Raw genomic sequence first — 19,245 nt, 5'->3', positions numbered from 1 at the left:
CAGAATTTTAAAGCATGTTCAGAGGAATACTGTAACTCCAAGCATCATTGCAGAAATCCAGATTTATATGAGCAAGGGATTAATTTTCCGCTCAACCTAATTAGAAAACAGGAAAATACAAATTAATACAATTGTGAGACATTATTTTTTAATATATATTTGACCAAAAGTTAAGAAATAAAAACCAAAATGCGGAGAGTATTTACATACATTAATTTGTGAGAATATGAAATGGTAGATTCGTGAGATGATATTTTGGAAATATTTATAAAAAATTACAATTTTCATATCCTCTCCATTTTATCCCACTTTGTTTTCCATGTATTTCCTATTCACATTTGCCCAAAAACTTATGTCAAAAGATATTGATTTCAGTTCATTAGGAAAAGAATAATTAACTTATTCTGGAACATTCATACTTTAGAATCCTATCCTAGAGAGCAGATTTACATGTTTTGTCATAGAACAGTGCTGCATTCCTTTTATTAAATGACAAAGGCAAATGGGAGAACAATATGTACATCACTACCCGTTACATTAAAGAAATCACAGTATATTTTTATAGCACATCTATGTATTAAAACATTATCTTTAAAGTAATAACACACACCATATATTTTATTGCAGTTACCTCTGACAAGAAAGCTTAATTTTGGAGGAATATTGTAATAGGAAGGGATAGATTTATGTATGTTAGAAATATTTGCAACAAGAATATATACACTATTACTAGCTTTGTCATTAAAATTTTTAAATAAACTTAACAACTTAAATAATACCTGTTTATTAGTTAGATAAAGTAACTGATAGCTGATACAAAACATAAAACCTAAAATCTGAATGGCTTAACATAACAAAGTCTTATTTCTTGTGCACATAAAATTTGATGTGATTTGGCAAGGGATCTTTTCTACTGAGTGGCTCAGAGACCTGGGCCGCTTCCCTATTAGAAAATATATTATTTAATTTGGGTTCTTGGGCTATTTCCCAACTGAATGCAACTCGGAGCTCCTAGAATTTGTGTCAAGAGCTTCCCTCCCTCCCAGTTGCCCTTCCAACATTCCAAAGATCTAGGCCTTGCTTAGTTTTCCAAATTATACTGAATATAAGCTATTTAAATGTCTCTTGAATGGTGTAGGCTCTAAATCTCCCAGCCCAGGGCAAAGAGTGCCAGTGCAGTGGCTTCTGGTGATACTTACCTCAAGAAAGTACCACCTTTATTTCTCACTAACTCTTTGAAGATGATATTCATGAAACACAAAATTTGTGCTATGTGTTCAACTGTACTTGGATAAGAACATAGGTTATCTTCCATTTTTGTCCCAGGTGGGATCTGGTTTACCCATGATCCCAAAGTAACTGCTAAAAACAGTTTTCCATTACAGGCTTCAGTCTCTCAACTCTGAGATCCACCATCTGAGGGTCTTGACCCTGCTCACCATTCCCACAGCCTCATCTAGTGTACCATACAGTTACAATTAAAATTATCTCTCATTGAAGGACTTGAAGTTTTCCAAGGCCTTAGCCTGCCTTGTCTCAGGACCTTTACACTTGATTGTCCTCACATGGAACCCACCTCCCAACTTTTTTTGACTTTTTCTTTGGTATTAAAGGATACTCACCATTTTCTTTACGTGATTCCTGCACTTAGACTGTCCAATGCTACGGGCGGGTAGTGAATCTTGTTCATCCTAACATCCCCAGTACACACAGAATGCTTTCTAAGGAGCAGATGCTGAATTAATGTTTTTAAAATAAATGAGCCAGTGTACATGAAGTCTAATTTATTAATATTGTTTTCTCATACATTCTTAAACAAGCTAAGCAAATGCATGTAGATGTCATTTAATTTTACAGAATGGCAGATTAAAAAGGATAAAGGAAGCCAAAAATTGATCATCTTTTAGGTTTTCTTGATCTCAACTATTTTACTGAGTTCTTCGACAGTTCCAAGGTAATGCCTATTCAAATGTCATGTTACCTTTTACAGAACATAAAATAAGACTGTCAGTTTCACAATTTCGTTTACAAACAAAACTTGTATTCTTAAATTTCATAAATAGCAATAAATGTATGACTAATGCCATTCATAAACTTAGATTCTGAAGCTAATGAAATGTTACATTAAATGGAACAACTAACTCTCCCCAAAAGAAGATAAAGCTCCATGTTAACCATATAAGAGAGGGACACAAAAGATGTTATACATTGTGTTCTCTACAGCCCCACCAGAGCACTCCACGAACTAAAAGGTTGACTGCTCTCTTCAATGACAAAGTGAAAAATCTGCCTCAGACTTCATTAAGGGCGGGGGTAGCTACTGGATTTGGCACTGGAACTTGCCCTGGCTGTGGCAGTGGTGCTAGCCCTGGCTGCAGCTCTAGCCTGGGCTCTCTCTGCTTCATCTCTCAAAGCCTCCTGATACTGGGATGAGAAGCATCTGGGGTCAGACTCATGGATCTTGGTCAAAAACTCTAGCAATTTCATCTTGCTGGTTTCAGCATGGGCTCTTGGCCCCCACAGGAATTCATAACGTGGAGGATGACTGTTAGGCACTTGCCGGTACTCCAGGTATTTTTCCTGCACCAAATCTTTGGTGATGAACTTCCTGGGCTCCCCAAACATGAAGTGATTCCTCCCAGAATATAAGCCCATCATATTCAGCACTTCCCAGATCTCCTCTTCAGTCGCACGATTGCCCTTCATAAAGATTACACCCAGGACAATAATCAGGAGGCTGGTCTTTGGCATGGTCCCATCACCACTCAGCCTCGGATCATAGGTGAGGCCTAGTTTGTTAACAATGACATAGCTATGGCTAGTGGTGTCCACCTCCTCCACATCAATGCCAAAGACCAGCTCCATGTGCTCAGAGGCTCTCTTGAAGATCTCAGGGAAGTCACCCCTATACTCTTTAATAACAACATCAATCATGTCTGCTTTTGTGATGGGCTCATTCATTTGATACTTGTGCAGCAAGAACTGCACCAATAAAGTAACCTTCTCATCTAAAGTGCCTACAGGCAAGTTTTCAGTGTCTGATAGGCACTTTGAAGAAGCTGAACTAGCCTCCCTTTCTTGGCTGTCATTGCCCTTATCTAATTTGCATGATGAGATGGCTTTCTGAGGACTCTGGGGGGTACATGGGGTCCCAGCAGCCAGAGCCTCCAGGTTGCCAGGCACTGGAGGATGGGAGGAGAGAGAGGTCTCCTCCAGAGCCTGGGAGACCTGTGTAGCCTCCAGGCCCTGATTCTCACTGTGGGCACAGTGTTGTTCCTGTTTCCAACGTGGAATCTTCTGACGACGAGACATGCTCACTCTTGGTGGTAGCAGGCAGGAATGTGGGCAGGAGGTAGATGATAGGGAACCACAACCTAAGGAGAAAGGGAGGATGTGAGTGGCCTCATCTGGTAAACTCTTATAAACAGTACCTCTACCTATCTTCTCCTGAGGGCAGCACTCTATAGTGTGTGATCCTCCCAGTCTCTCCTCATTATCTTACCTTGGCTCCTGGCAGGGTCTAGGAATCTTCCTTCTGTTCACCCGAAGCAGCACTCCTCAGAACAGACCTCACCTCCCTGCAGACCAAAGGGTATAAGTCAGGAGGCAACTCAATCTGACAGCTATTCCAAGGCCTCCTAGAACTGACAGCAGGGACTAGGCCTTTATCTAGGGATCCCCCTGTTGTAAGGCAGATGATCCCATTGGTCTCCACTTTTGCTGAGAGTTGGGCAGGGCCTGCCATTCCTCCCTCTTCTGAACTGAGGCTTTCTTCCTCAGAACAAAGTACCCACCACCCTAGTATTCTCCTGGAAGAGTCAGTGGATGCCAATTGCACCTACTCTGTTCAGAACCTCCCAGGAGTGACAACAGGGGTGGAATTCTGTAGGGCTCCTTGTAGCGTGAGATGGATGTTCCCTAAATATTCACTCAGCATCTTACCTTGACTCTGGAAGAGGCTGGACCTCCTCCTTCTGTGGACTGGAGGCTGCACCCCTCAGTCCAAGGCCTTTTCCTCTCTGAGACTCCTAAGGCAAAGTTAAGGGAAGTGACTTCCACTTTGTCCTCCCACCCACCTAAGGCTGACAGCAGAGGTCTGAGAAGCCCCTCCATTCTGGAGGAGGCCTCTCCTCAATCCTTACTTGGCATTTTATCTCGACTCCTGGCAGGGTCTAGGACTCCTCCCCCTGCTCAGTTGAGGCAACACTCTTCAGGACAGGCCTCACCTCCTTGCAAACCCAATGTGGAAGTCAGGGGGCAACTCAGTCTAACAGTTATTCTGGGAGCTCCTACAATTGGAGCTGGGGTTGGGTTATTACTTATCGAATCCCCTCTGTTCTGTGGTGGTAGTGATCTCATTCCCCATTCGGTATCTTACCTGGCCCTGCCCCTGGGACCAAGACCCTCACCGCCCTCAGATTCCCCAGGTCCACGTCAGTAGCGTGTCAGGATAACAGTTTTTCCAGGGGCTCCAAGGGTTGACAAAAGGGGACCGGACTTTATTCAGTGGGGCGCCCGCTATTCTGGGGTTATCGGTACCCTCATTCGACGTCCTCACCTTGGCACTCAACCAGTCCTACGGTTTTTCCTTCTGCCGATAAAGACCGCTCCTTTCAGGGCCGGCCTTCACCAACGAACAATACCCTGAAAGCGGAAGTTAGCTGACGTCGCTTCCGTTCCAACCCCTGCAGCTGTCCCCTCCTTCTCCAACTCACTATAATAACCGGGTCCTACCAGGCTGACAAAGTAGTAAGGTTCTGTGGGACTACTTATATTCTAAGGTATTTAAACACATTCAGTGTCTTCACCTGGAATCCCCGCAGGGCCAGGGATTCCTCCGTCCACAGACCTGAGGTTGTGCCCTGTATACTATGACCCTCACCACTGTCAGACTCCCAAGGGGCGGGAGTTAGAGGGAGCCTAACAATGGTGGTAGAAATTTTGGAGCGCCCTCCATTTTGGAGTAGGTGATGTCCTCAGTCCCATCTCAGTGGGTTACCTGGGCTTTACAAGGCCCGGGATGCCTCCCTCTGATAACCTGAGGCTGCACCTCCTAGACTCAAGGCCCTCACTACCCACCTTTGTTAGACACCTGAGGCCAAAGTCAGGGGTTGCCACTTCTAGCCACCTCTACCAGGAGTCTCCTAGGTTGACAGCAGGGGTGAGGCACTGTGGGGTCCCTCTCTCCTGGAATAAATGGTTCCCAAGGTCCTTACTTAGGGTCTATACCGTGGCTCTTTTTGTTTAATTGTTTCCTGGGCAATGACTCTTTGCTGCCAATCTGTATGTATTTGCCATACTCTGACTCTCATAGGGATTGAATCCAAGTTCCAGGTTAGATGCTAGGTGGTGAAGCTGCAGCGCAGTGCATACACACACACACGCACACGCACACACACACACACACACACACACACACACACACACCCCTTCCCATTGGGTCCTTTATCTAACCAATTAGGGACCTTCTATTCTAAAAGACTTACTTGCTACAGGAAAGAGCCTTGTATAGACACATTGTTAAGGAGTCTTGCCCCTCTTATTGGAAACAATGAATCACTTTGTATAATTATGAAGTGGAGGAGTTCTAACAGCCAGCATCAGTCCACTAGGTTAATGTGTGCATCTTGAATTCTGATAACTGGATAAATAATTGAAATAGTAAAGCAGGACAGAACTTAGAAATTGTCATTTTATGGATGAGGAGCCTGGAGCATAGGGAGGCGATAAAGTATTTTTCAAGTCACTGATCATAAGGATTAAAATACTAAAGTTGTGCTCTATAATTATGTTCTCACTGATAATAGAGTCAAAACAAAATTCTTTTTTGCCTTTTCAATCCTCTTTGTCACCTGCACCACTGTATAATCTGTATAACCTTATTATTAGTTAATTTTCATGGGTATAATTGAGCATTTGATTTACATAAATCAAATTTCTGTAAATTACATAAATATAATAATGTATATATTTTTTCAATATTGCTTGTCCCTCCAGTTAATGATCTATCTTGAAGAGATATCATTTCAATCTTCAGAGTGGCCCAAAAGTTTGAAAATCAGATACTATTTTATTATTATTTGTAAATTGACAATATCCTTGATGGCATTCTATATATTGTCTATCTATATCTCTAGACTTTATAAGTAGTCTACATATAGATCTGCCCTTTTTTCTGTATTTAGAAAATAAAATACATAGCTACTTCTATAATCGAAATACACATATTTGTCTTCAAATATTTTAATGAATGGAAAGTGTTGAGATATAGCATTAGTGTGCTAGGTATTGCTCATAAGAATTAGTAGGCCATACTGCTATACTCTACCTTTCTGTCTTTTATAGACTTACCTCTGCATTTCCATTTCTTGATCTTCAAGGTCAGACCACAAAGCTTTATTGCTTGTAGTGATGAAATACTCAGTAGGGTATTGTGAAGCATATACAAATGACATCCAATGGCCCAAAGGCTCTCATCCAAGATCCAGCGAGGGATTTTTCATGTGATTTATGAGAGCTTATAATTTTATTTCTACACTGTAATTGTGTAAAACTGTTTCATCCCCTAATACATCTAGTATGTAATCATTTAAAAACCCTTAAGATTTATTATGTTTATTTACAATTCTTTTCTGAGACTGAAGTACAAGAATAAAACAAAATCTACCTTCTATGCCTTTATTTCATTATTTTTATCCACTCTCATGTGTTATATTATTAGCATAAAATATATTTAATTCCTTTGCTTCATACATGTTTGGGGGGTTGAAGACAGAGGTTGTGCATGGACTACTTAGAATTAATGCCATCTCGAATTTTAATGCTTCTTTCTTCATTTTCTTCAGTATTAAAGTCTATATTATGTCTCCCTTTAAAGCAAAAATACTTTAAAAGTGGTAAACTTCTGAAATATACTGTTTAACATGGTGTGTTTTAATAGCATATTAAATGCTTAATATTGACAATGGTCATGCTCTACATTAAGTCAAAAAGCTGAAATAATTTTTTTTTCTTTAAAGGTAACAAGTGGATTTCTTCTTTCTATGAAATTTTTAACTTTTCAGTCATAGTTGACATACAACATTATATTAGTTTTGGGTGTAGAACATAGTGATTAGACATTTATATAACTTATAAAGTGATCACCTTGATAAATCTAGTATCCATCTGACACCATACATAGTTATTACAATATTATTGACTATATTCTTTATGCTATACTGTATATCCCCATGACTGTTTTGTAACTACCAATTTGTACATCTTAATCCCTTCCCTCTTTTTCACTGATCTCTCAAGCTCCCTCCTATCTGGTAACCCTCAAAATGTTCTCTGTATCTGTGAATTTGTTTCTCTTTGTTGTTGTTGTTCTTGTTCTTGTTCATTTTGTTCCTTAGATTAAACATGTATGTGAAATCATATAGCATTTGCCTTTTTCTGACTTACTCCACTTAGCACAATACCCTCTAGATACACCTATGTTGTTGCAGATGGTGAGATTTCATTCTTTTTATGGCTGAGCCATAGTCTACTGTATATATGTACCACCTCTTCTTTATCCATTCATCCATTGATGGGCACCCAGGTTGCCTCCATATCTTGGCTATTGTAAATAATGCTGCAATGAATACATGGATGCACATGTCCTTTTAAAGAAATATTTTGGGTTTCTTTAGATAAATACCCAGAAGTAGGATAACTGGATCCTTATTTACCTCTTGTTATAGCCTTTGTTTTAAAGTCTATTTTGTCTGGTATATATATTGCTACCCCAGATTTTTGTAATTTTCCATTTTCATGAAATATCTTTTTCCATTTCTTTACTTTAGTTTGTCTATGTCTTTTGATCCAAAGTGAGTCTCATGTGGGCAGCCTATGTAAGGGTCTTATTTTCTTATCTATCAACCACCTATCTTTTGATTGGAGCATTTGATTCTTTTTCATTTGAAGTACTTGGTGATAGATATGTAGTTATTGCCATTTTTTTTTATTCATATTTTTGATACATATTCTTTTTCCTTCTTCTTAAAAAAGTTCCTCCAACATTTTTTATAATACTGGCTTGGTAGTAATGAACTCCTTTAGCTTTTTTTTTGTCTGGGAAGCACTTTTTCTGTCCTTTGATTCTAAATGATAGCTTTGCTGGTAGAGTAATCTTGGTAGTAGGTCCTTACTTTTCGTTACTTTAACTATTTTGTACCAGTCCCTTCTGGCCTCCAACATTTCTGTTGAGAAGTCAGCTGACAGTTTTATGAGGAGTCTTTTGTAGGTAGCTAATTGCTTTTCTCTTGCTGCTTTTAAGATTCTTTTTGTCTTTAACCTTTGGCATTTTAATTATGATATGTCTTGATGTGGGCCTCTTTGGGTTCATTTTGTTAGGGACTCTCTGAGCTTCCTGGGCTTGTATGTCTATTTCCTTCACCAAGTCAGGGAAGTTTTCCATCATTATTTCTTGAAATAGGCTTCCAGTTCCTTGCTCTCTCTCTTCTCCTTTTGAAATCCCTATGATGTGAATGTTATCACACTTGATATTGTCCCAGAGGATGCTTAAATTATCATTTGGTGGAGGGAGGGGGATTCTTTTTACTTGTTGCTGTTCTAACTGGGTGTTTTCTGCTACCTTATCTTCTAAATCACTGATTTGATCCTCTGCCTCATCTAATTTACTGTAGATTCTCTCTAATATACTCTTCATTCCAGTTATTATATTCTTTTTTTCTGACTGGTTCTTCTTATGTTTTCAATCTCAATTTTTATATTTTCTATCTCTTTGTTAAAGTTCTCACTGAGTTCATCTACTCTTCCCCTAAAATCATTGAGCATCCTTATAACCAGTGTTTTGAACTCAGCATCTGGTAGATTGCTTGGGTCCATTTTGTTGAGTTCTTTTTTGGAGGTTTGCTCTGTTCTTTCATGTGGGACATGTTTTATCATCGTCCCATTTTGGCTGCTTACCTGTGTTTGCTTCTATGTATTAGGTAGGGCTAAGTCTCTCAGTCTTAGTAGAGTAGTTTTACGTAGTAGGTGTTCTATGGGGCCCAGTGGTGCACTATTCCCTGATTGTCTGAGCCAGGTACTCAAAGTATGTGCCTTGTATGGGTTGTGTATTGAAGTTGAGCCTTGTTTGCTGTTTGCATGTTGGTAGGAGGGGCTGATTCTTGGACTGATTGTGAAGATTTGCCAATGAGGGGCTGACCATACAGAGTAGGATTAACTTTAGCAGATCTAGTGCCTGCTCAGTCTGACCTTCAGATGTGTCCTCCTCAGCTGCTGCTGTGGGTGGTGCTCAGGCTCCGGGCTACAGTCTAAGTGGACAACTGGGCCTGCCAACCCAATGGCCTCCTGGGAGAGGCCTGGCTGCAGGCCAAGTTCAGCCACAGCCTATGCATTGCCCAGGGCCACCTGTCAATTGTCACTAAGCAATCTGCAGATGGCTGCCACCTGTGCTTGGCTTAGAGTTACCTCAAGAGGCCAAGCCAGGAACCAAAGCTGACTACTGCTAGTGCCGGATTTGGGACTGCTCATCAAGAGGTACAGGCGCGCCAAGGCCAGATGCTGCTTCTGTGGGGTTTGTGAACCTTTGAGAGATTTTAGCAAAGTCAGCAGTATGAGCCAAGCAGGCCATTTGTGTGGAAAAATACACTGGAGGCAGCTTGAGTGGACCTGCTTTTGGGGAGGGGTAGAGTCTCAGGGAATCACCTGGGTCAAATGACCTGTGTTAGCCAGGTTTATAGAAACTCAGATATGGTGGCCACATGTGTCTGCATGCCAGGCAGAGAAGGGCTCACAAAGAAACAATGGATACTGCTAGCACTTATGTCTGGCTCACCCTGAAGCCAGACAATTTAGTTTCTCCCCATATATCCCTGGCATCTTTCGAGCAGCTGCCCCATTGTTGGAGCTCAGAGCAAGTGAGAATGTCACCAAGTAAATCTGCGTTTGGGCCCTTTAAGAGAAATATCTGTGACTCCAAAAGCTCTCTGTCTCACTCAGCCACAATCTCCACTGGTTTTCACAGCCAGAGGTTGTGGAGGCTTCTCTTCCTAGTACTGGAACCCTGGGCTAGGGAGCCCAAAGTGGAGCCAGGACCTCTCGCTCCTCCGGTGGGGGCAGGGGTGGGGCTCTACAGCCAAGATAACCCTCCTGATTTTCACCCACCACACTGTTGTGGGACCAAGCCATTTCATGTCTCCACCCCTCCTATGTTGTTTCCAGTTGTAAAACTTCTGTTCAGGCAGAACTCAGGTGACTCCCAATGATTGTTGCTCTGTATTTTCATTGTAATTTTGATGTGGTTGTGAGAGGAGGTAAGCACAGATTCTACTCTCTACACCATCTTGACCGGGAGTCAAGTGGATTTCTAATCATAGTTGTTTCAATGTGTTCGTCATTCTGTAAGACTTGACAGTTGTTATTGGAAATGAGCTCTATTGAGAAAAGGAAATCAAAGCATCAAATTATTTTCTCTTTATTACTGAGATTAAAATAAAATGTCAAAATGTGTATACCATTCATATAGGCTATTGTTTGAACAGTCTGATTGTTTTGTGTCATAAAATGGACTGGTACATACTGTATTTAATGTACACATGACACCTAGATAAATACTACTCATCTTTCAAAGGAAAAAAAGATGATGTCTAAATAAATGAAATGACTTGGACAAGGTCACTAAATAAATTGCATGCACATTCGACAGGTTAAATAATCATCTCAATTAATTTTAATGCCACATTCATGATGTAATTTAAAAGTTTCGTTAAAAACACATTCCCATGATCCTGTGGTTAAAATCTAGATAAACTCACAGTGCCTGTATATATACAATTTATATCATAATATAGATGTCTTAAGTCAGGGTCTCTAAGAAGGAGATCCTGAAAGAAGATTTGTGTGGTAATGATTAATTAAAGGACTATGCCCAGGGTAAAATCAATAAGAAAGTGAAGGCACATGACAGAAAAGAAAAAGAAGTCGAGCAAAGATACAGTTTTATCTGAGGTCTTAACCTGATTCTATGAGGAGCTCTGGAGCATAAGTCAATCCTCAAAGTTTGTCTTACCTTGGGCCAAAAGAACTGGGGTTTTAAATTCCCACTCCAGTCTTGGATTGTGGTGTGGTACAAGAATGGGGACCCCAAGACATTTCTGATTGTTTTGGCAAGGAGACTCCAGTATCCAAGAGCAATCCTTTCAAGGTCAAAGATATAGTAAGCATTTAGTAGCATAGCATGCTAAAGCTAGGAGATGAGCACAGAATTAGGAAAGGGAATCTGAGAGGATCATGACTAGATTCAAAAGTGCCTGCAACTTGGAACTGTAGACAAAACATTAGACTTTAGAGACAGAGAACTACATGTTCAAGTTCTGGACTTGCTCCCCAGGCAAAACCTTGGGCAAATTACTTGGAAAATCTCTTACACAGATAGCTATATATAAATTTTTTTCAGTTTTATTCCCAAACTCTGGCAAAATGCCTGGCACATTGTTGCCATTTAGGAAACAAGCATTGAATAAACAAAATCACTAAACCTATTTTCATGTAGCTCTAGTGGGATTCTTCTTGTTGAGTTTTATCATTATTGTTCTTTACTTTTTTGTTTTTATTTCTCTTCTTTTTCATTGCACACAACTTTATTTCCATAGTTTTAATTTGTCTTATTGGACCACTGACTATCACTACCCTAGAATTCATTTTCACATCACAAATTTGTGACCCAGACACACACACACACACACACACAGAATAAATCTTATTTACTTATTTACCTACTTACTTACTTACTTATTTTTATTTTGTATATTGAAAGACTGTCACTAGTCAAGGAGCCTAAAATTTTTACCTGCTCTAATTAGCCAGATCCTAGGAATCAGATTTGAAGTCTGGACTTTTGATTAAGTTACTCATAAGGATATTAAAATAAAAAATTAAAAATAGATTAATTTAGCTAATTATTCTTAAGATAATCAGTGTTGATCTACCAGGTTAGACTTAAATGGAGAAACCATGGACAATAAAATAAAGATTATGAATTTATATTATTCACTGCCTAAAATGATGAGGAAAATTTTAATTTATATTCACGCTGGAAAGCCAGGGAAAACTTTATTATAAAATACACTGTTATTAGGTTGCTCTAAAATCTACTTTTATTTTGTTACTTCTTATACCTCATGGATCATTAGTTTTTCTTTAGATATCGATATTTCCAAGATAGTACTTCTCAAACTTACTCAGTTACCCTAGTAGGGAAATCTAAAACCTATATTAAGAAATGCACAAAAAGAAGAAATGTTCATTGAGAATGTGCTTGTGCCTGGTACAGTGATGAAAATTATCTTATTTTATTTCTCATTTAATTCTCAATACAACTCTATGAGTTAGGGACTGCAAACATGCTGCTTTCACAAATGGGGAGATTTAGGCTAAGAGAGGTTAAGTAACATGACCATGAGCAAGTAGCTAGAAAAAGGCAAAATCAAGATTCATACCCTGGTGAACTGAAGCTAGTGATTCAATTCCAGCTTCCAAAATGAAGTAAAAAGTTTGAAAATCTAAATCAGAACTCAAGGTTCTCTTTGGGGAGCCCAGCCTATTTTAAAACCTAAAACATGAAAATACAGGGGGTAGGCTCTGCTTCCCAAATTAATATTACCTGCATCCCCAGCCAGACAAATCAAAGAATTCTTTATTTTCCATAACTTTCTCAAGATAGCCCACTGACCTATTCTTTACTTTTTAACTCCAGTGAAGACAAGTGATCATTTGTGAAATATCATCACAAGGGTTTGCACAATGAAAACACATGAAAGCCCCACTTAGACTCCTTAGACAACAAAAGAAAAGTGAACTTAATCTGAATGAATCATTGGAGGATTGAGGTTTTAAGAAAATTTTGCATTTACTTTAAAAAAAACATTTTAGCAACTCTATTTTAGCCGACAAATTCTTTCTCAATAAAAATAAAGCACTAGAGTGAAATAAGTCAGACAGAGTAAGATAAATGACATATGATTTCACTTATATGCAGACTCTAAGGAACAAAAAGAACAAACTAATCAAAAACAGACTCACAAATATAGAGGACAATCTGGTGACAACAGAACGGGAGGAGGGTTGGGGAGCTGTAAAAGTGGGGTGAAAGATTAAAGAAGTACAAATTAGTGGTTGATAGATGGTCACAGGAATGGGGAGCACAACAGAGGGAATGCAGTTAATAGTAATGTAATGGCTAGGTGGAGAGGCAAGGGTGAGAAAGAGCAGTCAGGGGGGATTGTTTTATAAACTATATAAATGTCTAACCAATGTACTGTATACTTGAAACTAATAATAAAATAAATTTAAAAATAATAAAATATTATAGTAGAAAAAAAATAAAGCACTAGACAAGTCCTAATTATGTCATTTTCACTAACAAAGAAAATTTAAAACAATTTTACCTCCTATAATACTGGTACATAATGAGTGAATGAGAAACTCCATGAAATCGTAAAGTGTCACCAAGTGCAGAGAAGGCAATGAAGTGAGCAGAGCAACAGCCAACAGTGAGAGGTTGTTGGGTTCACAAAAGAGGTACATATGCAAATTCTAAAATCCAACCTGGGTCTCTGTGGACTGAATTAAAGGTAAAACTGACTCAGAGCTAACATTAGGAATGGCTTGCTCTTCACTGGGGAACTCTTTACCACATTGAAAATGCCAGGAATATACTAGGCAAGAACATAAATTTTGCACAAAACAGACCTTCACAAGGCAAGTGTTCATCAGAGCCAAGTAGGAATTTTTTTTCTATCTAAGTACTAATTATGGTGATTCTGAGGGAAAATGGATTTGGGGTAAACACCACTTGCATTGGCACCTTAGGGAATGAGACAGGATTTTGGCATGTGAACCCCATTATGTATGTTGCATTATAAACTGTAGATTGAATCTGTTCCAAGGCTGGTTCTTCTTTATTGCTAAAAACTCTTATGGACAGACCAATTATAGGTGGAAAAGACTCCTTTATTTACCCCAATCTGCAATGTACTGTATACCATGCCATAATTAAGTTAGTTGAGACAATGTAATGCTTGGCATTCATGGTGTTCCCAGTTTTTGTCTCCCATCCTTGCTCTGGTCATGAAAATGGCATAAAAGCAGGCTGGGTAGGAGTCAAGGTGGGAATTGATAGCCTCAGTTACCTTTCTTTCCATTCTCATGCATATAAAATTGAGAAGTGGAAACATTTCCATGGCCATTCTGGGGTGACTGAACAGGAGAATTCTGCTAGTCTGGGCAGTAAGCTACATGAATAGTGAAAGGAACAGAACAGAAAGCCATATTTCCTACTGAGATTTATGTTGTAAAATTGTTGCTGCCAGAACCATGGATCATACTGAGACATTTTCTGAGCTTCCTCTCAGTTTTTGAACAAGGCCAGCTTTGCAAAGTCTGAGAGCCATAGAATTTCTGTTCTATTTCCTTGGTTAGGAGCAATTAATCATGGTCAGATGCCACCAACAAATATTTTTCTTTGAGACAGGCAGGAAAGTTGGAAAGGAAGTCAGGAAGAGTGTTCCATTCTAAATACATCTTTATTTGTTTTGCATTCAGCACAGGATGTTTTTGTTTTATTAGTACACTTCCAACAGGAGGACTGAAAACCCTGAGGCAAAGCAGGTCTGTTACACTACAGTCTTATGGTCCCAGTCATACCCTCTTACTAATTCCAGGATGCCATTAATACATTCTTCTTTCAATAGTAATAGGACAGGCATTTCACTTCCAGTAGAAAGACACAAGGGTTCCCAAATCTGTGCAATCCATATATTTATGCCTAGGTATCTGGTTTTGTTTGCCTTTTCTTTGTTAATATTTTACACAACATAGCTGCATCTCTGCTTATGAATTTTAACAAGAGAAGACTTCACACATACTTGTCTCAGTGTGCTTTAAATACCTTCCAATGAAAGTAGTATGTGACTTCTTTGTTGTTGTTAATGGGAAAAAATGAAATTTCAAGACCCCAGACTTCACTCCTTCCTGGTCCATCTTTGAGGTTGGGTAGTGAACAGCCTCTTTGGAAGAGAGCACATGGCTGCTGTCAGCACTCTTCAATGCCTGGCTTTATCCTGTGTTGTCCACTCATGAAAAAAGCTGGATTGAAATTTTAGTTGAGGTACAGAATTTCCAGTGTCTGCAACTTAAAGTGAAAACAAAAACAAACACAGAAACAAATAAACTTTCCTGGAAAATATGTTTTCTTCAGCATACTGTGCAAAACAAAGATCAACATGAGCATGTTTCATCTATTTTTCAGAAGGAGGGAAAAATATTAAATGATGTCTATGATAAGTCTGTTATTTTTATTATTATCATTTCATATTATTTCTTATTTTGTTTTATAGCTCAGGGATTTGACAGAAAGTCCTGTAAACTCAAACTGCTATGTTTAATATTGCTCTAGCTTTCTTGCAGTTGACAGAAACATTTTACTTACATTTGATTTCCTTTATGTAGCATTTCTGCTTTAATGAAGACTGTCTGACCTGTGGTTAAAAGTGAATTGGAATAAAAATTTAAAACTCTCTTATTTCATAGTTTAAATTGAAATAATCCTTGTTTTTGGTAACTTCCAAGGATTTTTTTCTTCTCATTATGTCCCACAAACCTTTTGCCCTTAAGAGTCTTATATCTAAGCTGTGACGTTTCATGGAATCAGGTTTCATTGCAGATAAAGTAAATTTTATTTTTCTTTCTGTTTTCCTGTCATGCAACAGTGTTTATTAAATATCCATTTTGAGTAACCTCTTCATGCCTTAGGTTCCCCATATCTAAAGGAAGGTATTGGACTAGATCTGGTTAATGAAGTTCCCAGGAGTGAAGCAGCCAGTGATAGGAGTGCCTCTAGTGGCAGCAGCAAACTTCAGTACAGCTCTCTGGCCAGTATTCCTGGATGACATGACACGGACATCAGCTGGGTTTTCAATGGCAACAATGGCACAAGCTGCCAGCAGAAACTTCTCCCAGGTTCTCTTCAAATTTATGATGTAGATGCCTTCGGTTTTCCTTTCGTAGATGTACTCTTCCACTCGGAGGTCAAGGTTGGTGCCACCTAAGTGGGTTCCTGCTGTGAGGAATTCGAGGACATCCTCCTTCATTTGCAGGACATCAAGGGCTCCAGACATGGTGACGGTTTCCCTTTAAGTTACTTGGGAACCAAGAACAACACCTTATGTACCCTTTTCTGGGTAGTGTGGGAAAGTTTAAGATACTTTGAACTTTACTGTTGCATTTATAATTTTTCTATAGCCTTAAAATCTTTCTAAACACCAAAAAGGGTTATATATAGGAGTAGATATCATGACTAAATGAAAAGATAATAGACTTTGTAGTAAGGACATACTTGACTCTCTAAGTTCTACTCTTCTGTGACTTCTGTGAGCCATAGTATTCTCACTTGGCAAATGGGTATACTATTATTGTCCTCACAACATTGTCTGGAGAATTAAATTAGAAAAAGGGACAAAATATGTAACAAATAGTAGCTCAGTAATACTGGCTGATCTCTTTTGTCTTTGCTCAAATTGCTTACACTCCAAGTACTGAAAGAGGATCTATGAAAAAAATAATAATACTAATAAACATATAGCAATGCAATGTTAGAAAATGCTGCATGAAATAGCAATTTATACATAGTGGATATCTTAAATATATTCTGCAATAAGTGAGTTCGAATGAGGCTTAGCTGCCCCAGCCCTGCTTAATTCTAAACTCAGATTCTTACTCCTGATTATTGCCTTGACTCCTGATTAACCCTTAGTGTGGTAACTAATCAAGTGAGTTCTGAATCTATTTCCTCATACTACTGGAATTAGGACTATTTAGATTATATATAGGAACTGTGGAAAGGACAGGAAATATAAGTTCTGAATTGTGAGGTAGCTTACTGCTGAAAGGAGAAAGCTTGGGGCCTGAACACAGCTAGAAAGCCTAGAAAGCCTACTTTTTCAGCTTGAGTTTACATTATAAATTAATTAATCAATCCCTGTTGGCTGAGGCAGTCTGATTCCCCACTGGGCTCTGACAATCCATAAAAGATAGAAAAAATCAAAATAAATAAAAAGTCAGAAGAGCAGATAAGTTCTTTATCAAAGCCTTCTAATAGGAATTTAACAAAACAAGGCAGAGGGGCTTTGAAATGCTTAGGATAAAAGCTATTGCAAATAATACTGAAAAAAATTCAATTATTAGTAAATTAAACTATGGAATTGGTCATGTATAATTTTGAAGGGCTCCCCAAAATCCTAGAATTACAACCTTTTAGAATAAAAGGCAATCTAGTTTAATTACTTTATTTTACAGATGAAAACACTGAGGCCCACAGAAGGTAAATGACCTGCGGATTAGCACATAACTCAGTAGTTAAAAACAAGGATCCATTTCCTAACAGTGTGACTTGGGTAGGTACATAGCTTTTCTAAGATCCAAATTTCTTATACGTAAAATGGGTCTAGAGTAGTAAGTAACCCATAATAATCCATAGTGCTCATGTAAAATGTTTAGCAAAATGCCTGACATATATTAAGTACTATTATAATTACCATTGTTAGAGTGGGAACTAATATCTGGAATTATAATTATTTATAATTTGAAATAATGAATAAGAGGACTCTACTTCATATATTAAGTAAAAAAATAGATTATGTTTATGATTAGCCTTTAAATTTGCATGTAGTAGAGATAGGCAGGTAGAATATTTTCCCTAACATTTTCCTCAAAGACAAATATCTTTTTTGCTAAAAGTCTTCTATTATAGCAACATTCAGGGAGACTCTTCAGTAGATATAATAGCTATTTAGAAGAGCAAAACTTGTTTCCTGTAAATTCATAATAAATATTTATGCTAGAAAATCCAGTTGAAAACCAAATGAAAACTCATAGAATAAAGGGGTAATATTTTAAACAAACCAGACAAATTTCATTTACATCCATGCTAATTCTGAATTGCACTATGTATGCAGTCTTTTCAAAAAAAAGATGTAAGAAGACTCTCTATGCCTCTGTGCCATTCCACTTCTCCAGTTCTCTCATGCAAATGGAGAAGAGCCTGGGCTCTCTTAGGTGGAGGCAAATTTGTCAGTGATAAGTTGTCCTAAGGTTGCAGGATGTCATAAAGGAGACATGAATGTCAGAATACTAACACTAGAGCACAACTCAGGGCATTCAATGCTGCAAGAGTCTTAGTTAATCCACTTTGAAACTGTAGAGACAGTTTTGAATTATGTGTCAGAATAGCAGGCAATATTATCTAATCCAGCCTTGCATTTGAATCATAAGTTACGATCAGGAGGTATTTTATGGAAGATGCTATCTTTGTTCTCATGGTTTCTCTATAAAAGAATTGAGAACCCAAACCCTTCCCATTATGATTACTGCTCATTTTACTAACAATATATTTCATGGTCTATGTAACGGTCCATAATATCTTGAAAAATATTTAGGTATTTCTATTCCCTTATATAGAAATTATACATTTAGTTTTCTGTATAATTAATCCCTGTGAATTATTTCCAATAGCCAGTTATAAAAATTACAAATAGTATAGTCAACCTTCATATAGTGAATAGTATCCTCTGTCTGAAAATGTAATTAAAAGTATCAGATAAACTAAGTCCCACAAAAGGCACATTTGCTTTTCATTTAATTTCCTAGATGTAGGACCACAAAAGGACTCATAAATCTGTTATGTCCATTATTATCAATGGTATTATTCAGGATGAATAAATACTTGGAGTACTTTTATGTTATTGCTTATTTTTTTCCTGACACAGTGATTTTGGAGTAACTATTTAGACTGAAACCCATAAATCATATATGTTTGAGAAAAAGTAAATTGGGAAAAGACTGGATATCACTGAATTTTAAAGGATGATTCTTTATGAAAGAAGATTTTTGTTAAGGGGAAATGTATTACATTGTGGAACCAATCAAATTGGTATTTATTCTGTGGTCCCTAGAGACTTTCTGCTTGCTTCAAATGGAAGACTGACTTACTTGGTCCTTAGCCTCAGGGACAAGTTGTTCTACAGGTTGAACTCCAAATTGTCTCATTACATGATTAATGATATCTGCAATAAGAGTGATGCACAGTTAAGTTTGTGGTGCTTCTACATAAATAAATTCAATGTTGAAAGTTATAAATTATAAGGGACAGAATGTTCTTTTATGCAACCAGGAAATCACTTTTCCTGGTGGGCTTTT

General features: G+C 38.1%; 1 protein-coding gene and 1 pseudogene across 2 annotated transcripts; both read right to left on the bottom strand.

Annotated features, from left to right (window-relative positions):
• Positions 1–1,769: 1,769 nt before the first annotated feature.
• Positions 1,770–4,625, bottom strand: LOC107517015 (melanoma-associated antigen B16-like). 2 transcript variants are annotated; one of them, XM_036226878.1, is made up of 4 exons: positions 4,559–4,625; positions 3,943–4,028; positions 3,503–3,578; positions 1,770–3,374 (listed from the first exon to the last, which is right to left on the bottom strand). In XM_036226878.1, the coding sequence occupies exon 4, from the start codon at positions 3,310–3,312 to the stop codon at positions 2,302–2,304; it is 1,011 nt and encodes a 336-aa protein (XP_036082771.1). In that variant the 5' UTR covers positions 3,313–3,374; positions 3,503–3,578; positions 3,943–4,028; positions 4,559–4,625; the 3' UTR covers positions 1,770–2,301. The 2 variants fall into 2 exon arrangements, with proteins under 2 accessions (XP_036082771.1, XP_016012773.1); XM_016157287.2 differs by lacking the exon at positions 3,943–4,028 and having other exon boundaries at positions 4,559–4,623.
• An 11,168-nt stretch (positions 4,626–15,793) lies between these two features.
• LOC118607868 lies at positions 15,794–16,169 on the bottom strand (annotated as a pseudogene).
• Positions 16,170–19,245: the final 3,076 nt, after the last annotated feature.

This window comes from Rousettus aegyptiacus, unplaced genomic scaffold (assembly GCF_014176215.1).
Source record: "Rousettus aegyptiacus isolate mRouAeg1 unplaced genomic scaffold, mRouAeg1.p scaffold_m13_p_9, whole genome shotgun sequence".
In the NCBI taxonomy this organism is placed as follows: Eukaryota; Metazoa; Chordata; class Mammalia; order Chiroptera; family Pteropodidae; genus Rousettus; species Rousettus aegyptiacus.
Note: the sequence above shows the minus strand (reverse complement) of the source record. Positions and strands in the feature narration are given on the sequence as shown.

Excerpts from the sequence above, each read along its gene's own strand:
- LOC107517015 (XM_036226878.1), bottom strand. The coding sequence starts at position 3,312 with ATGTCTCGTCGTCAGAAGATTCCACGTTGGAAACAGGAACAACACTGT.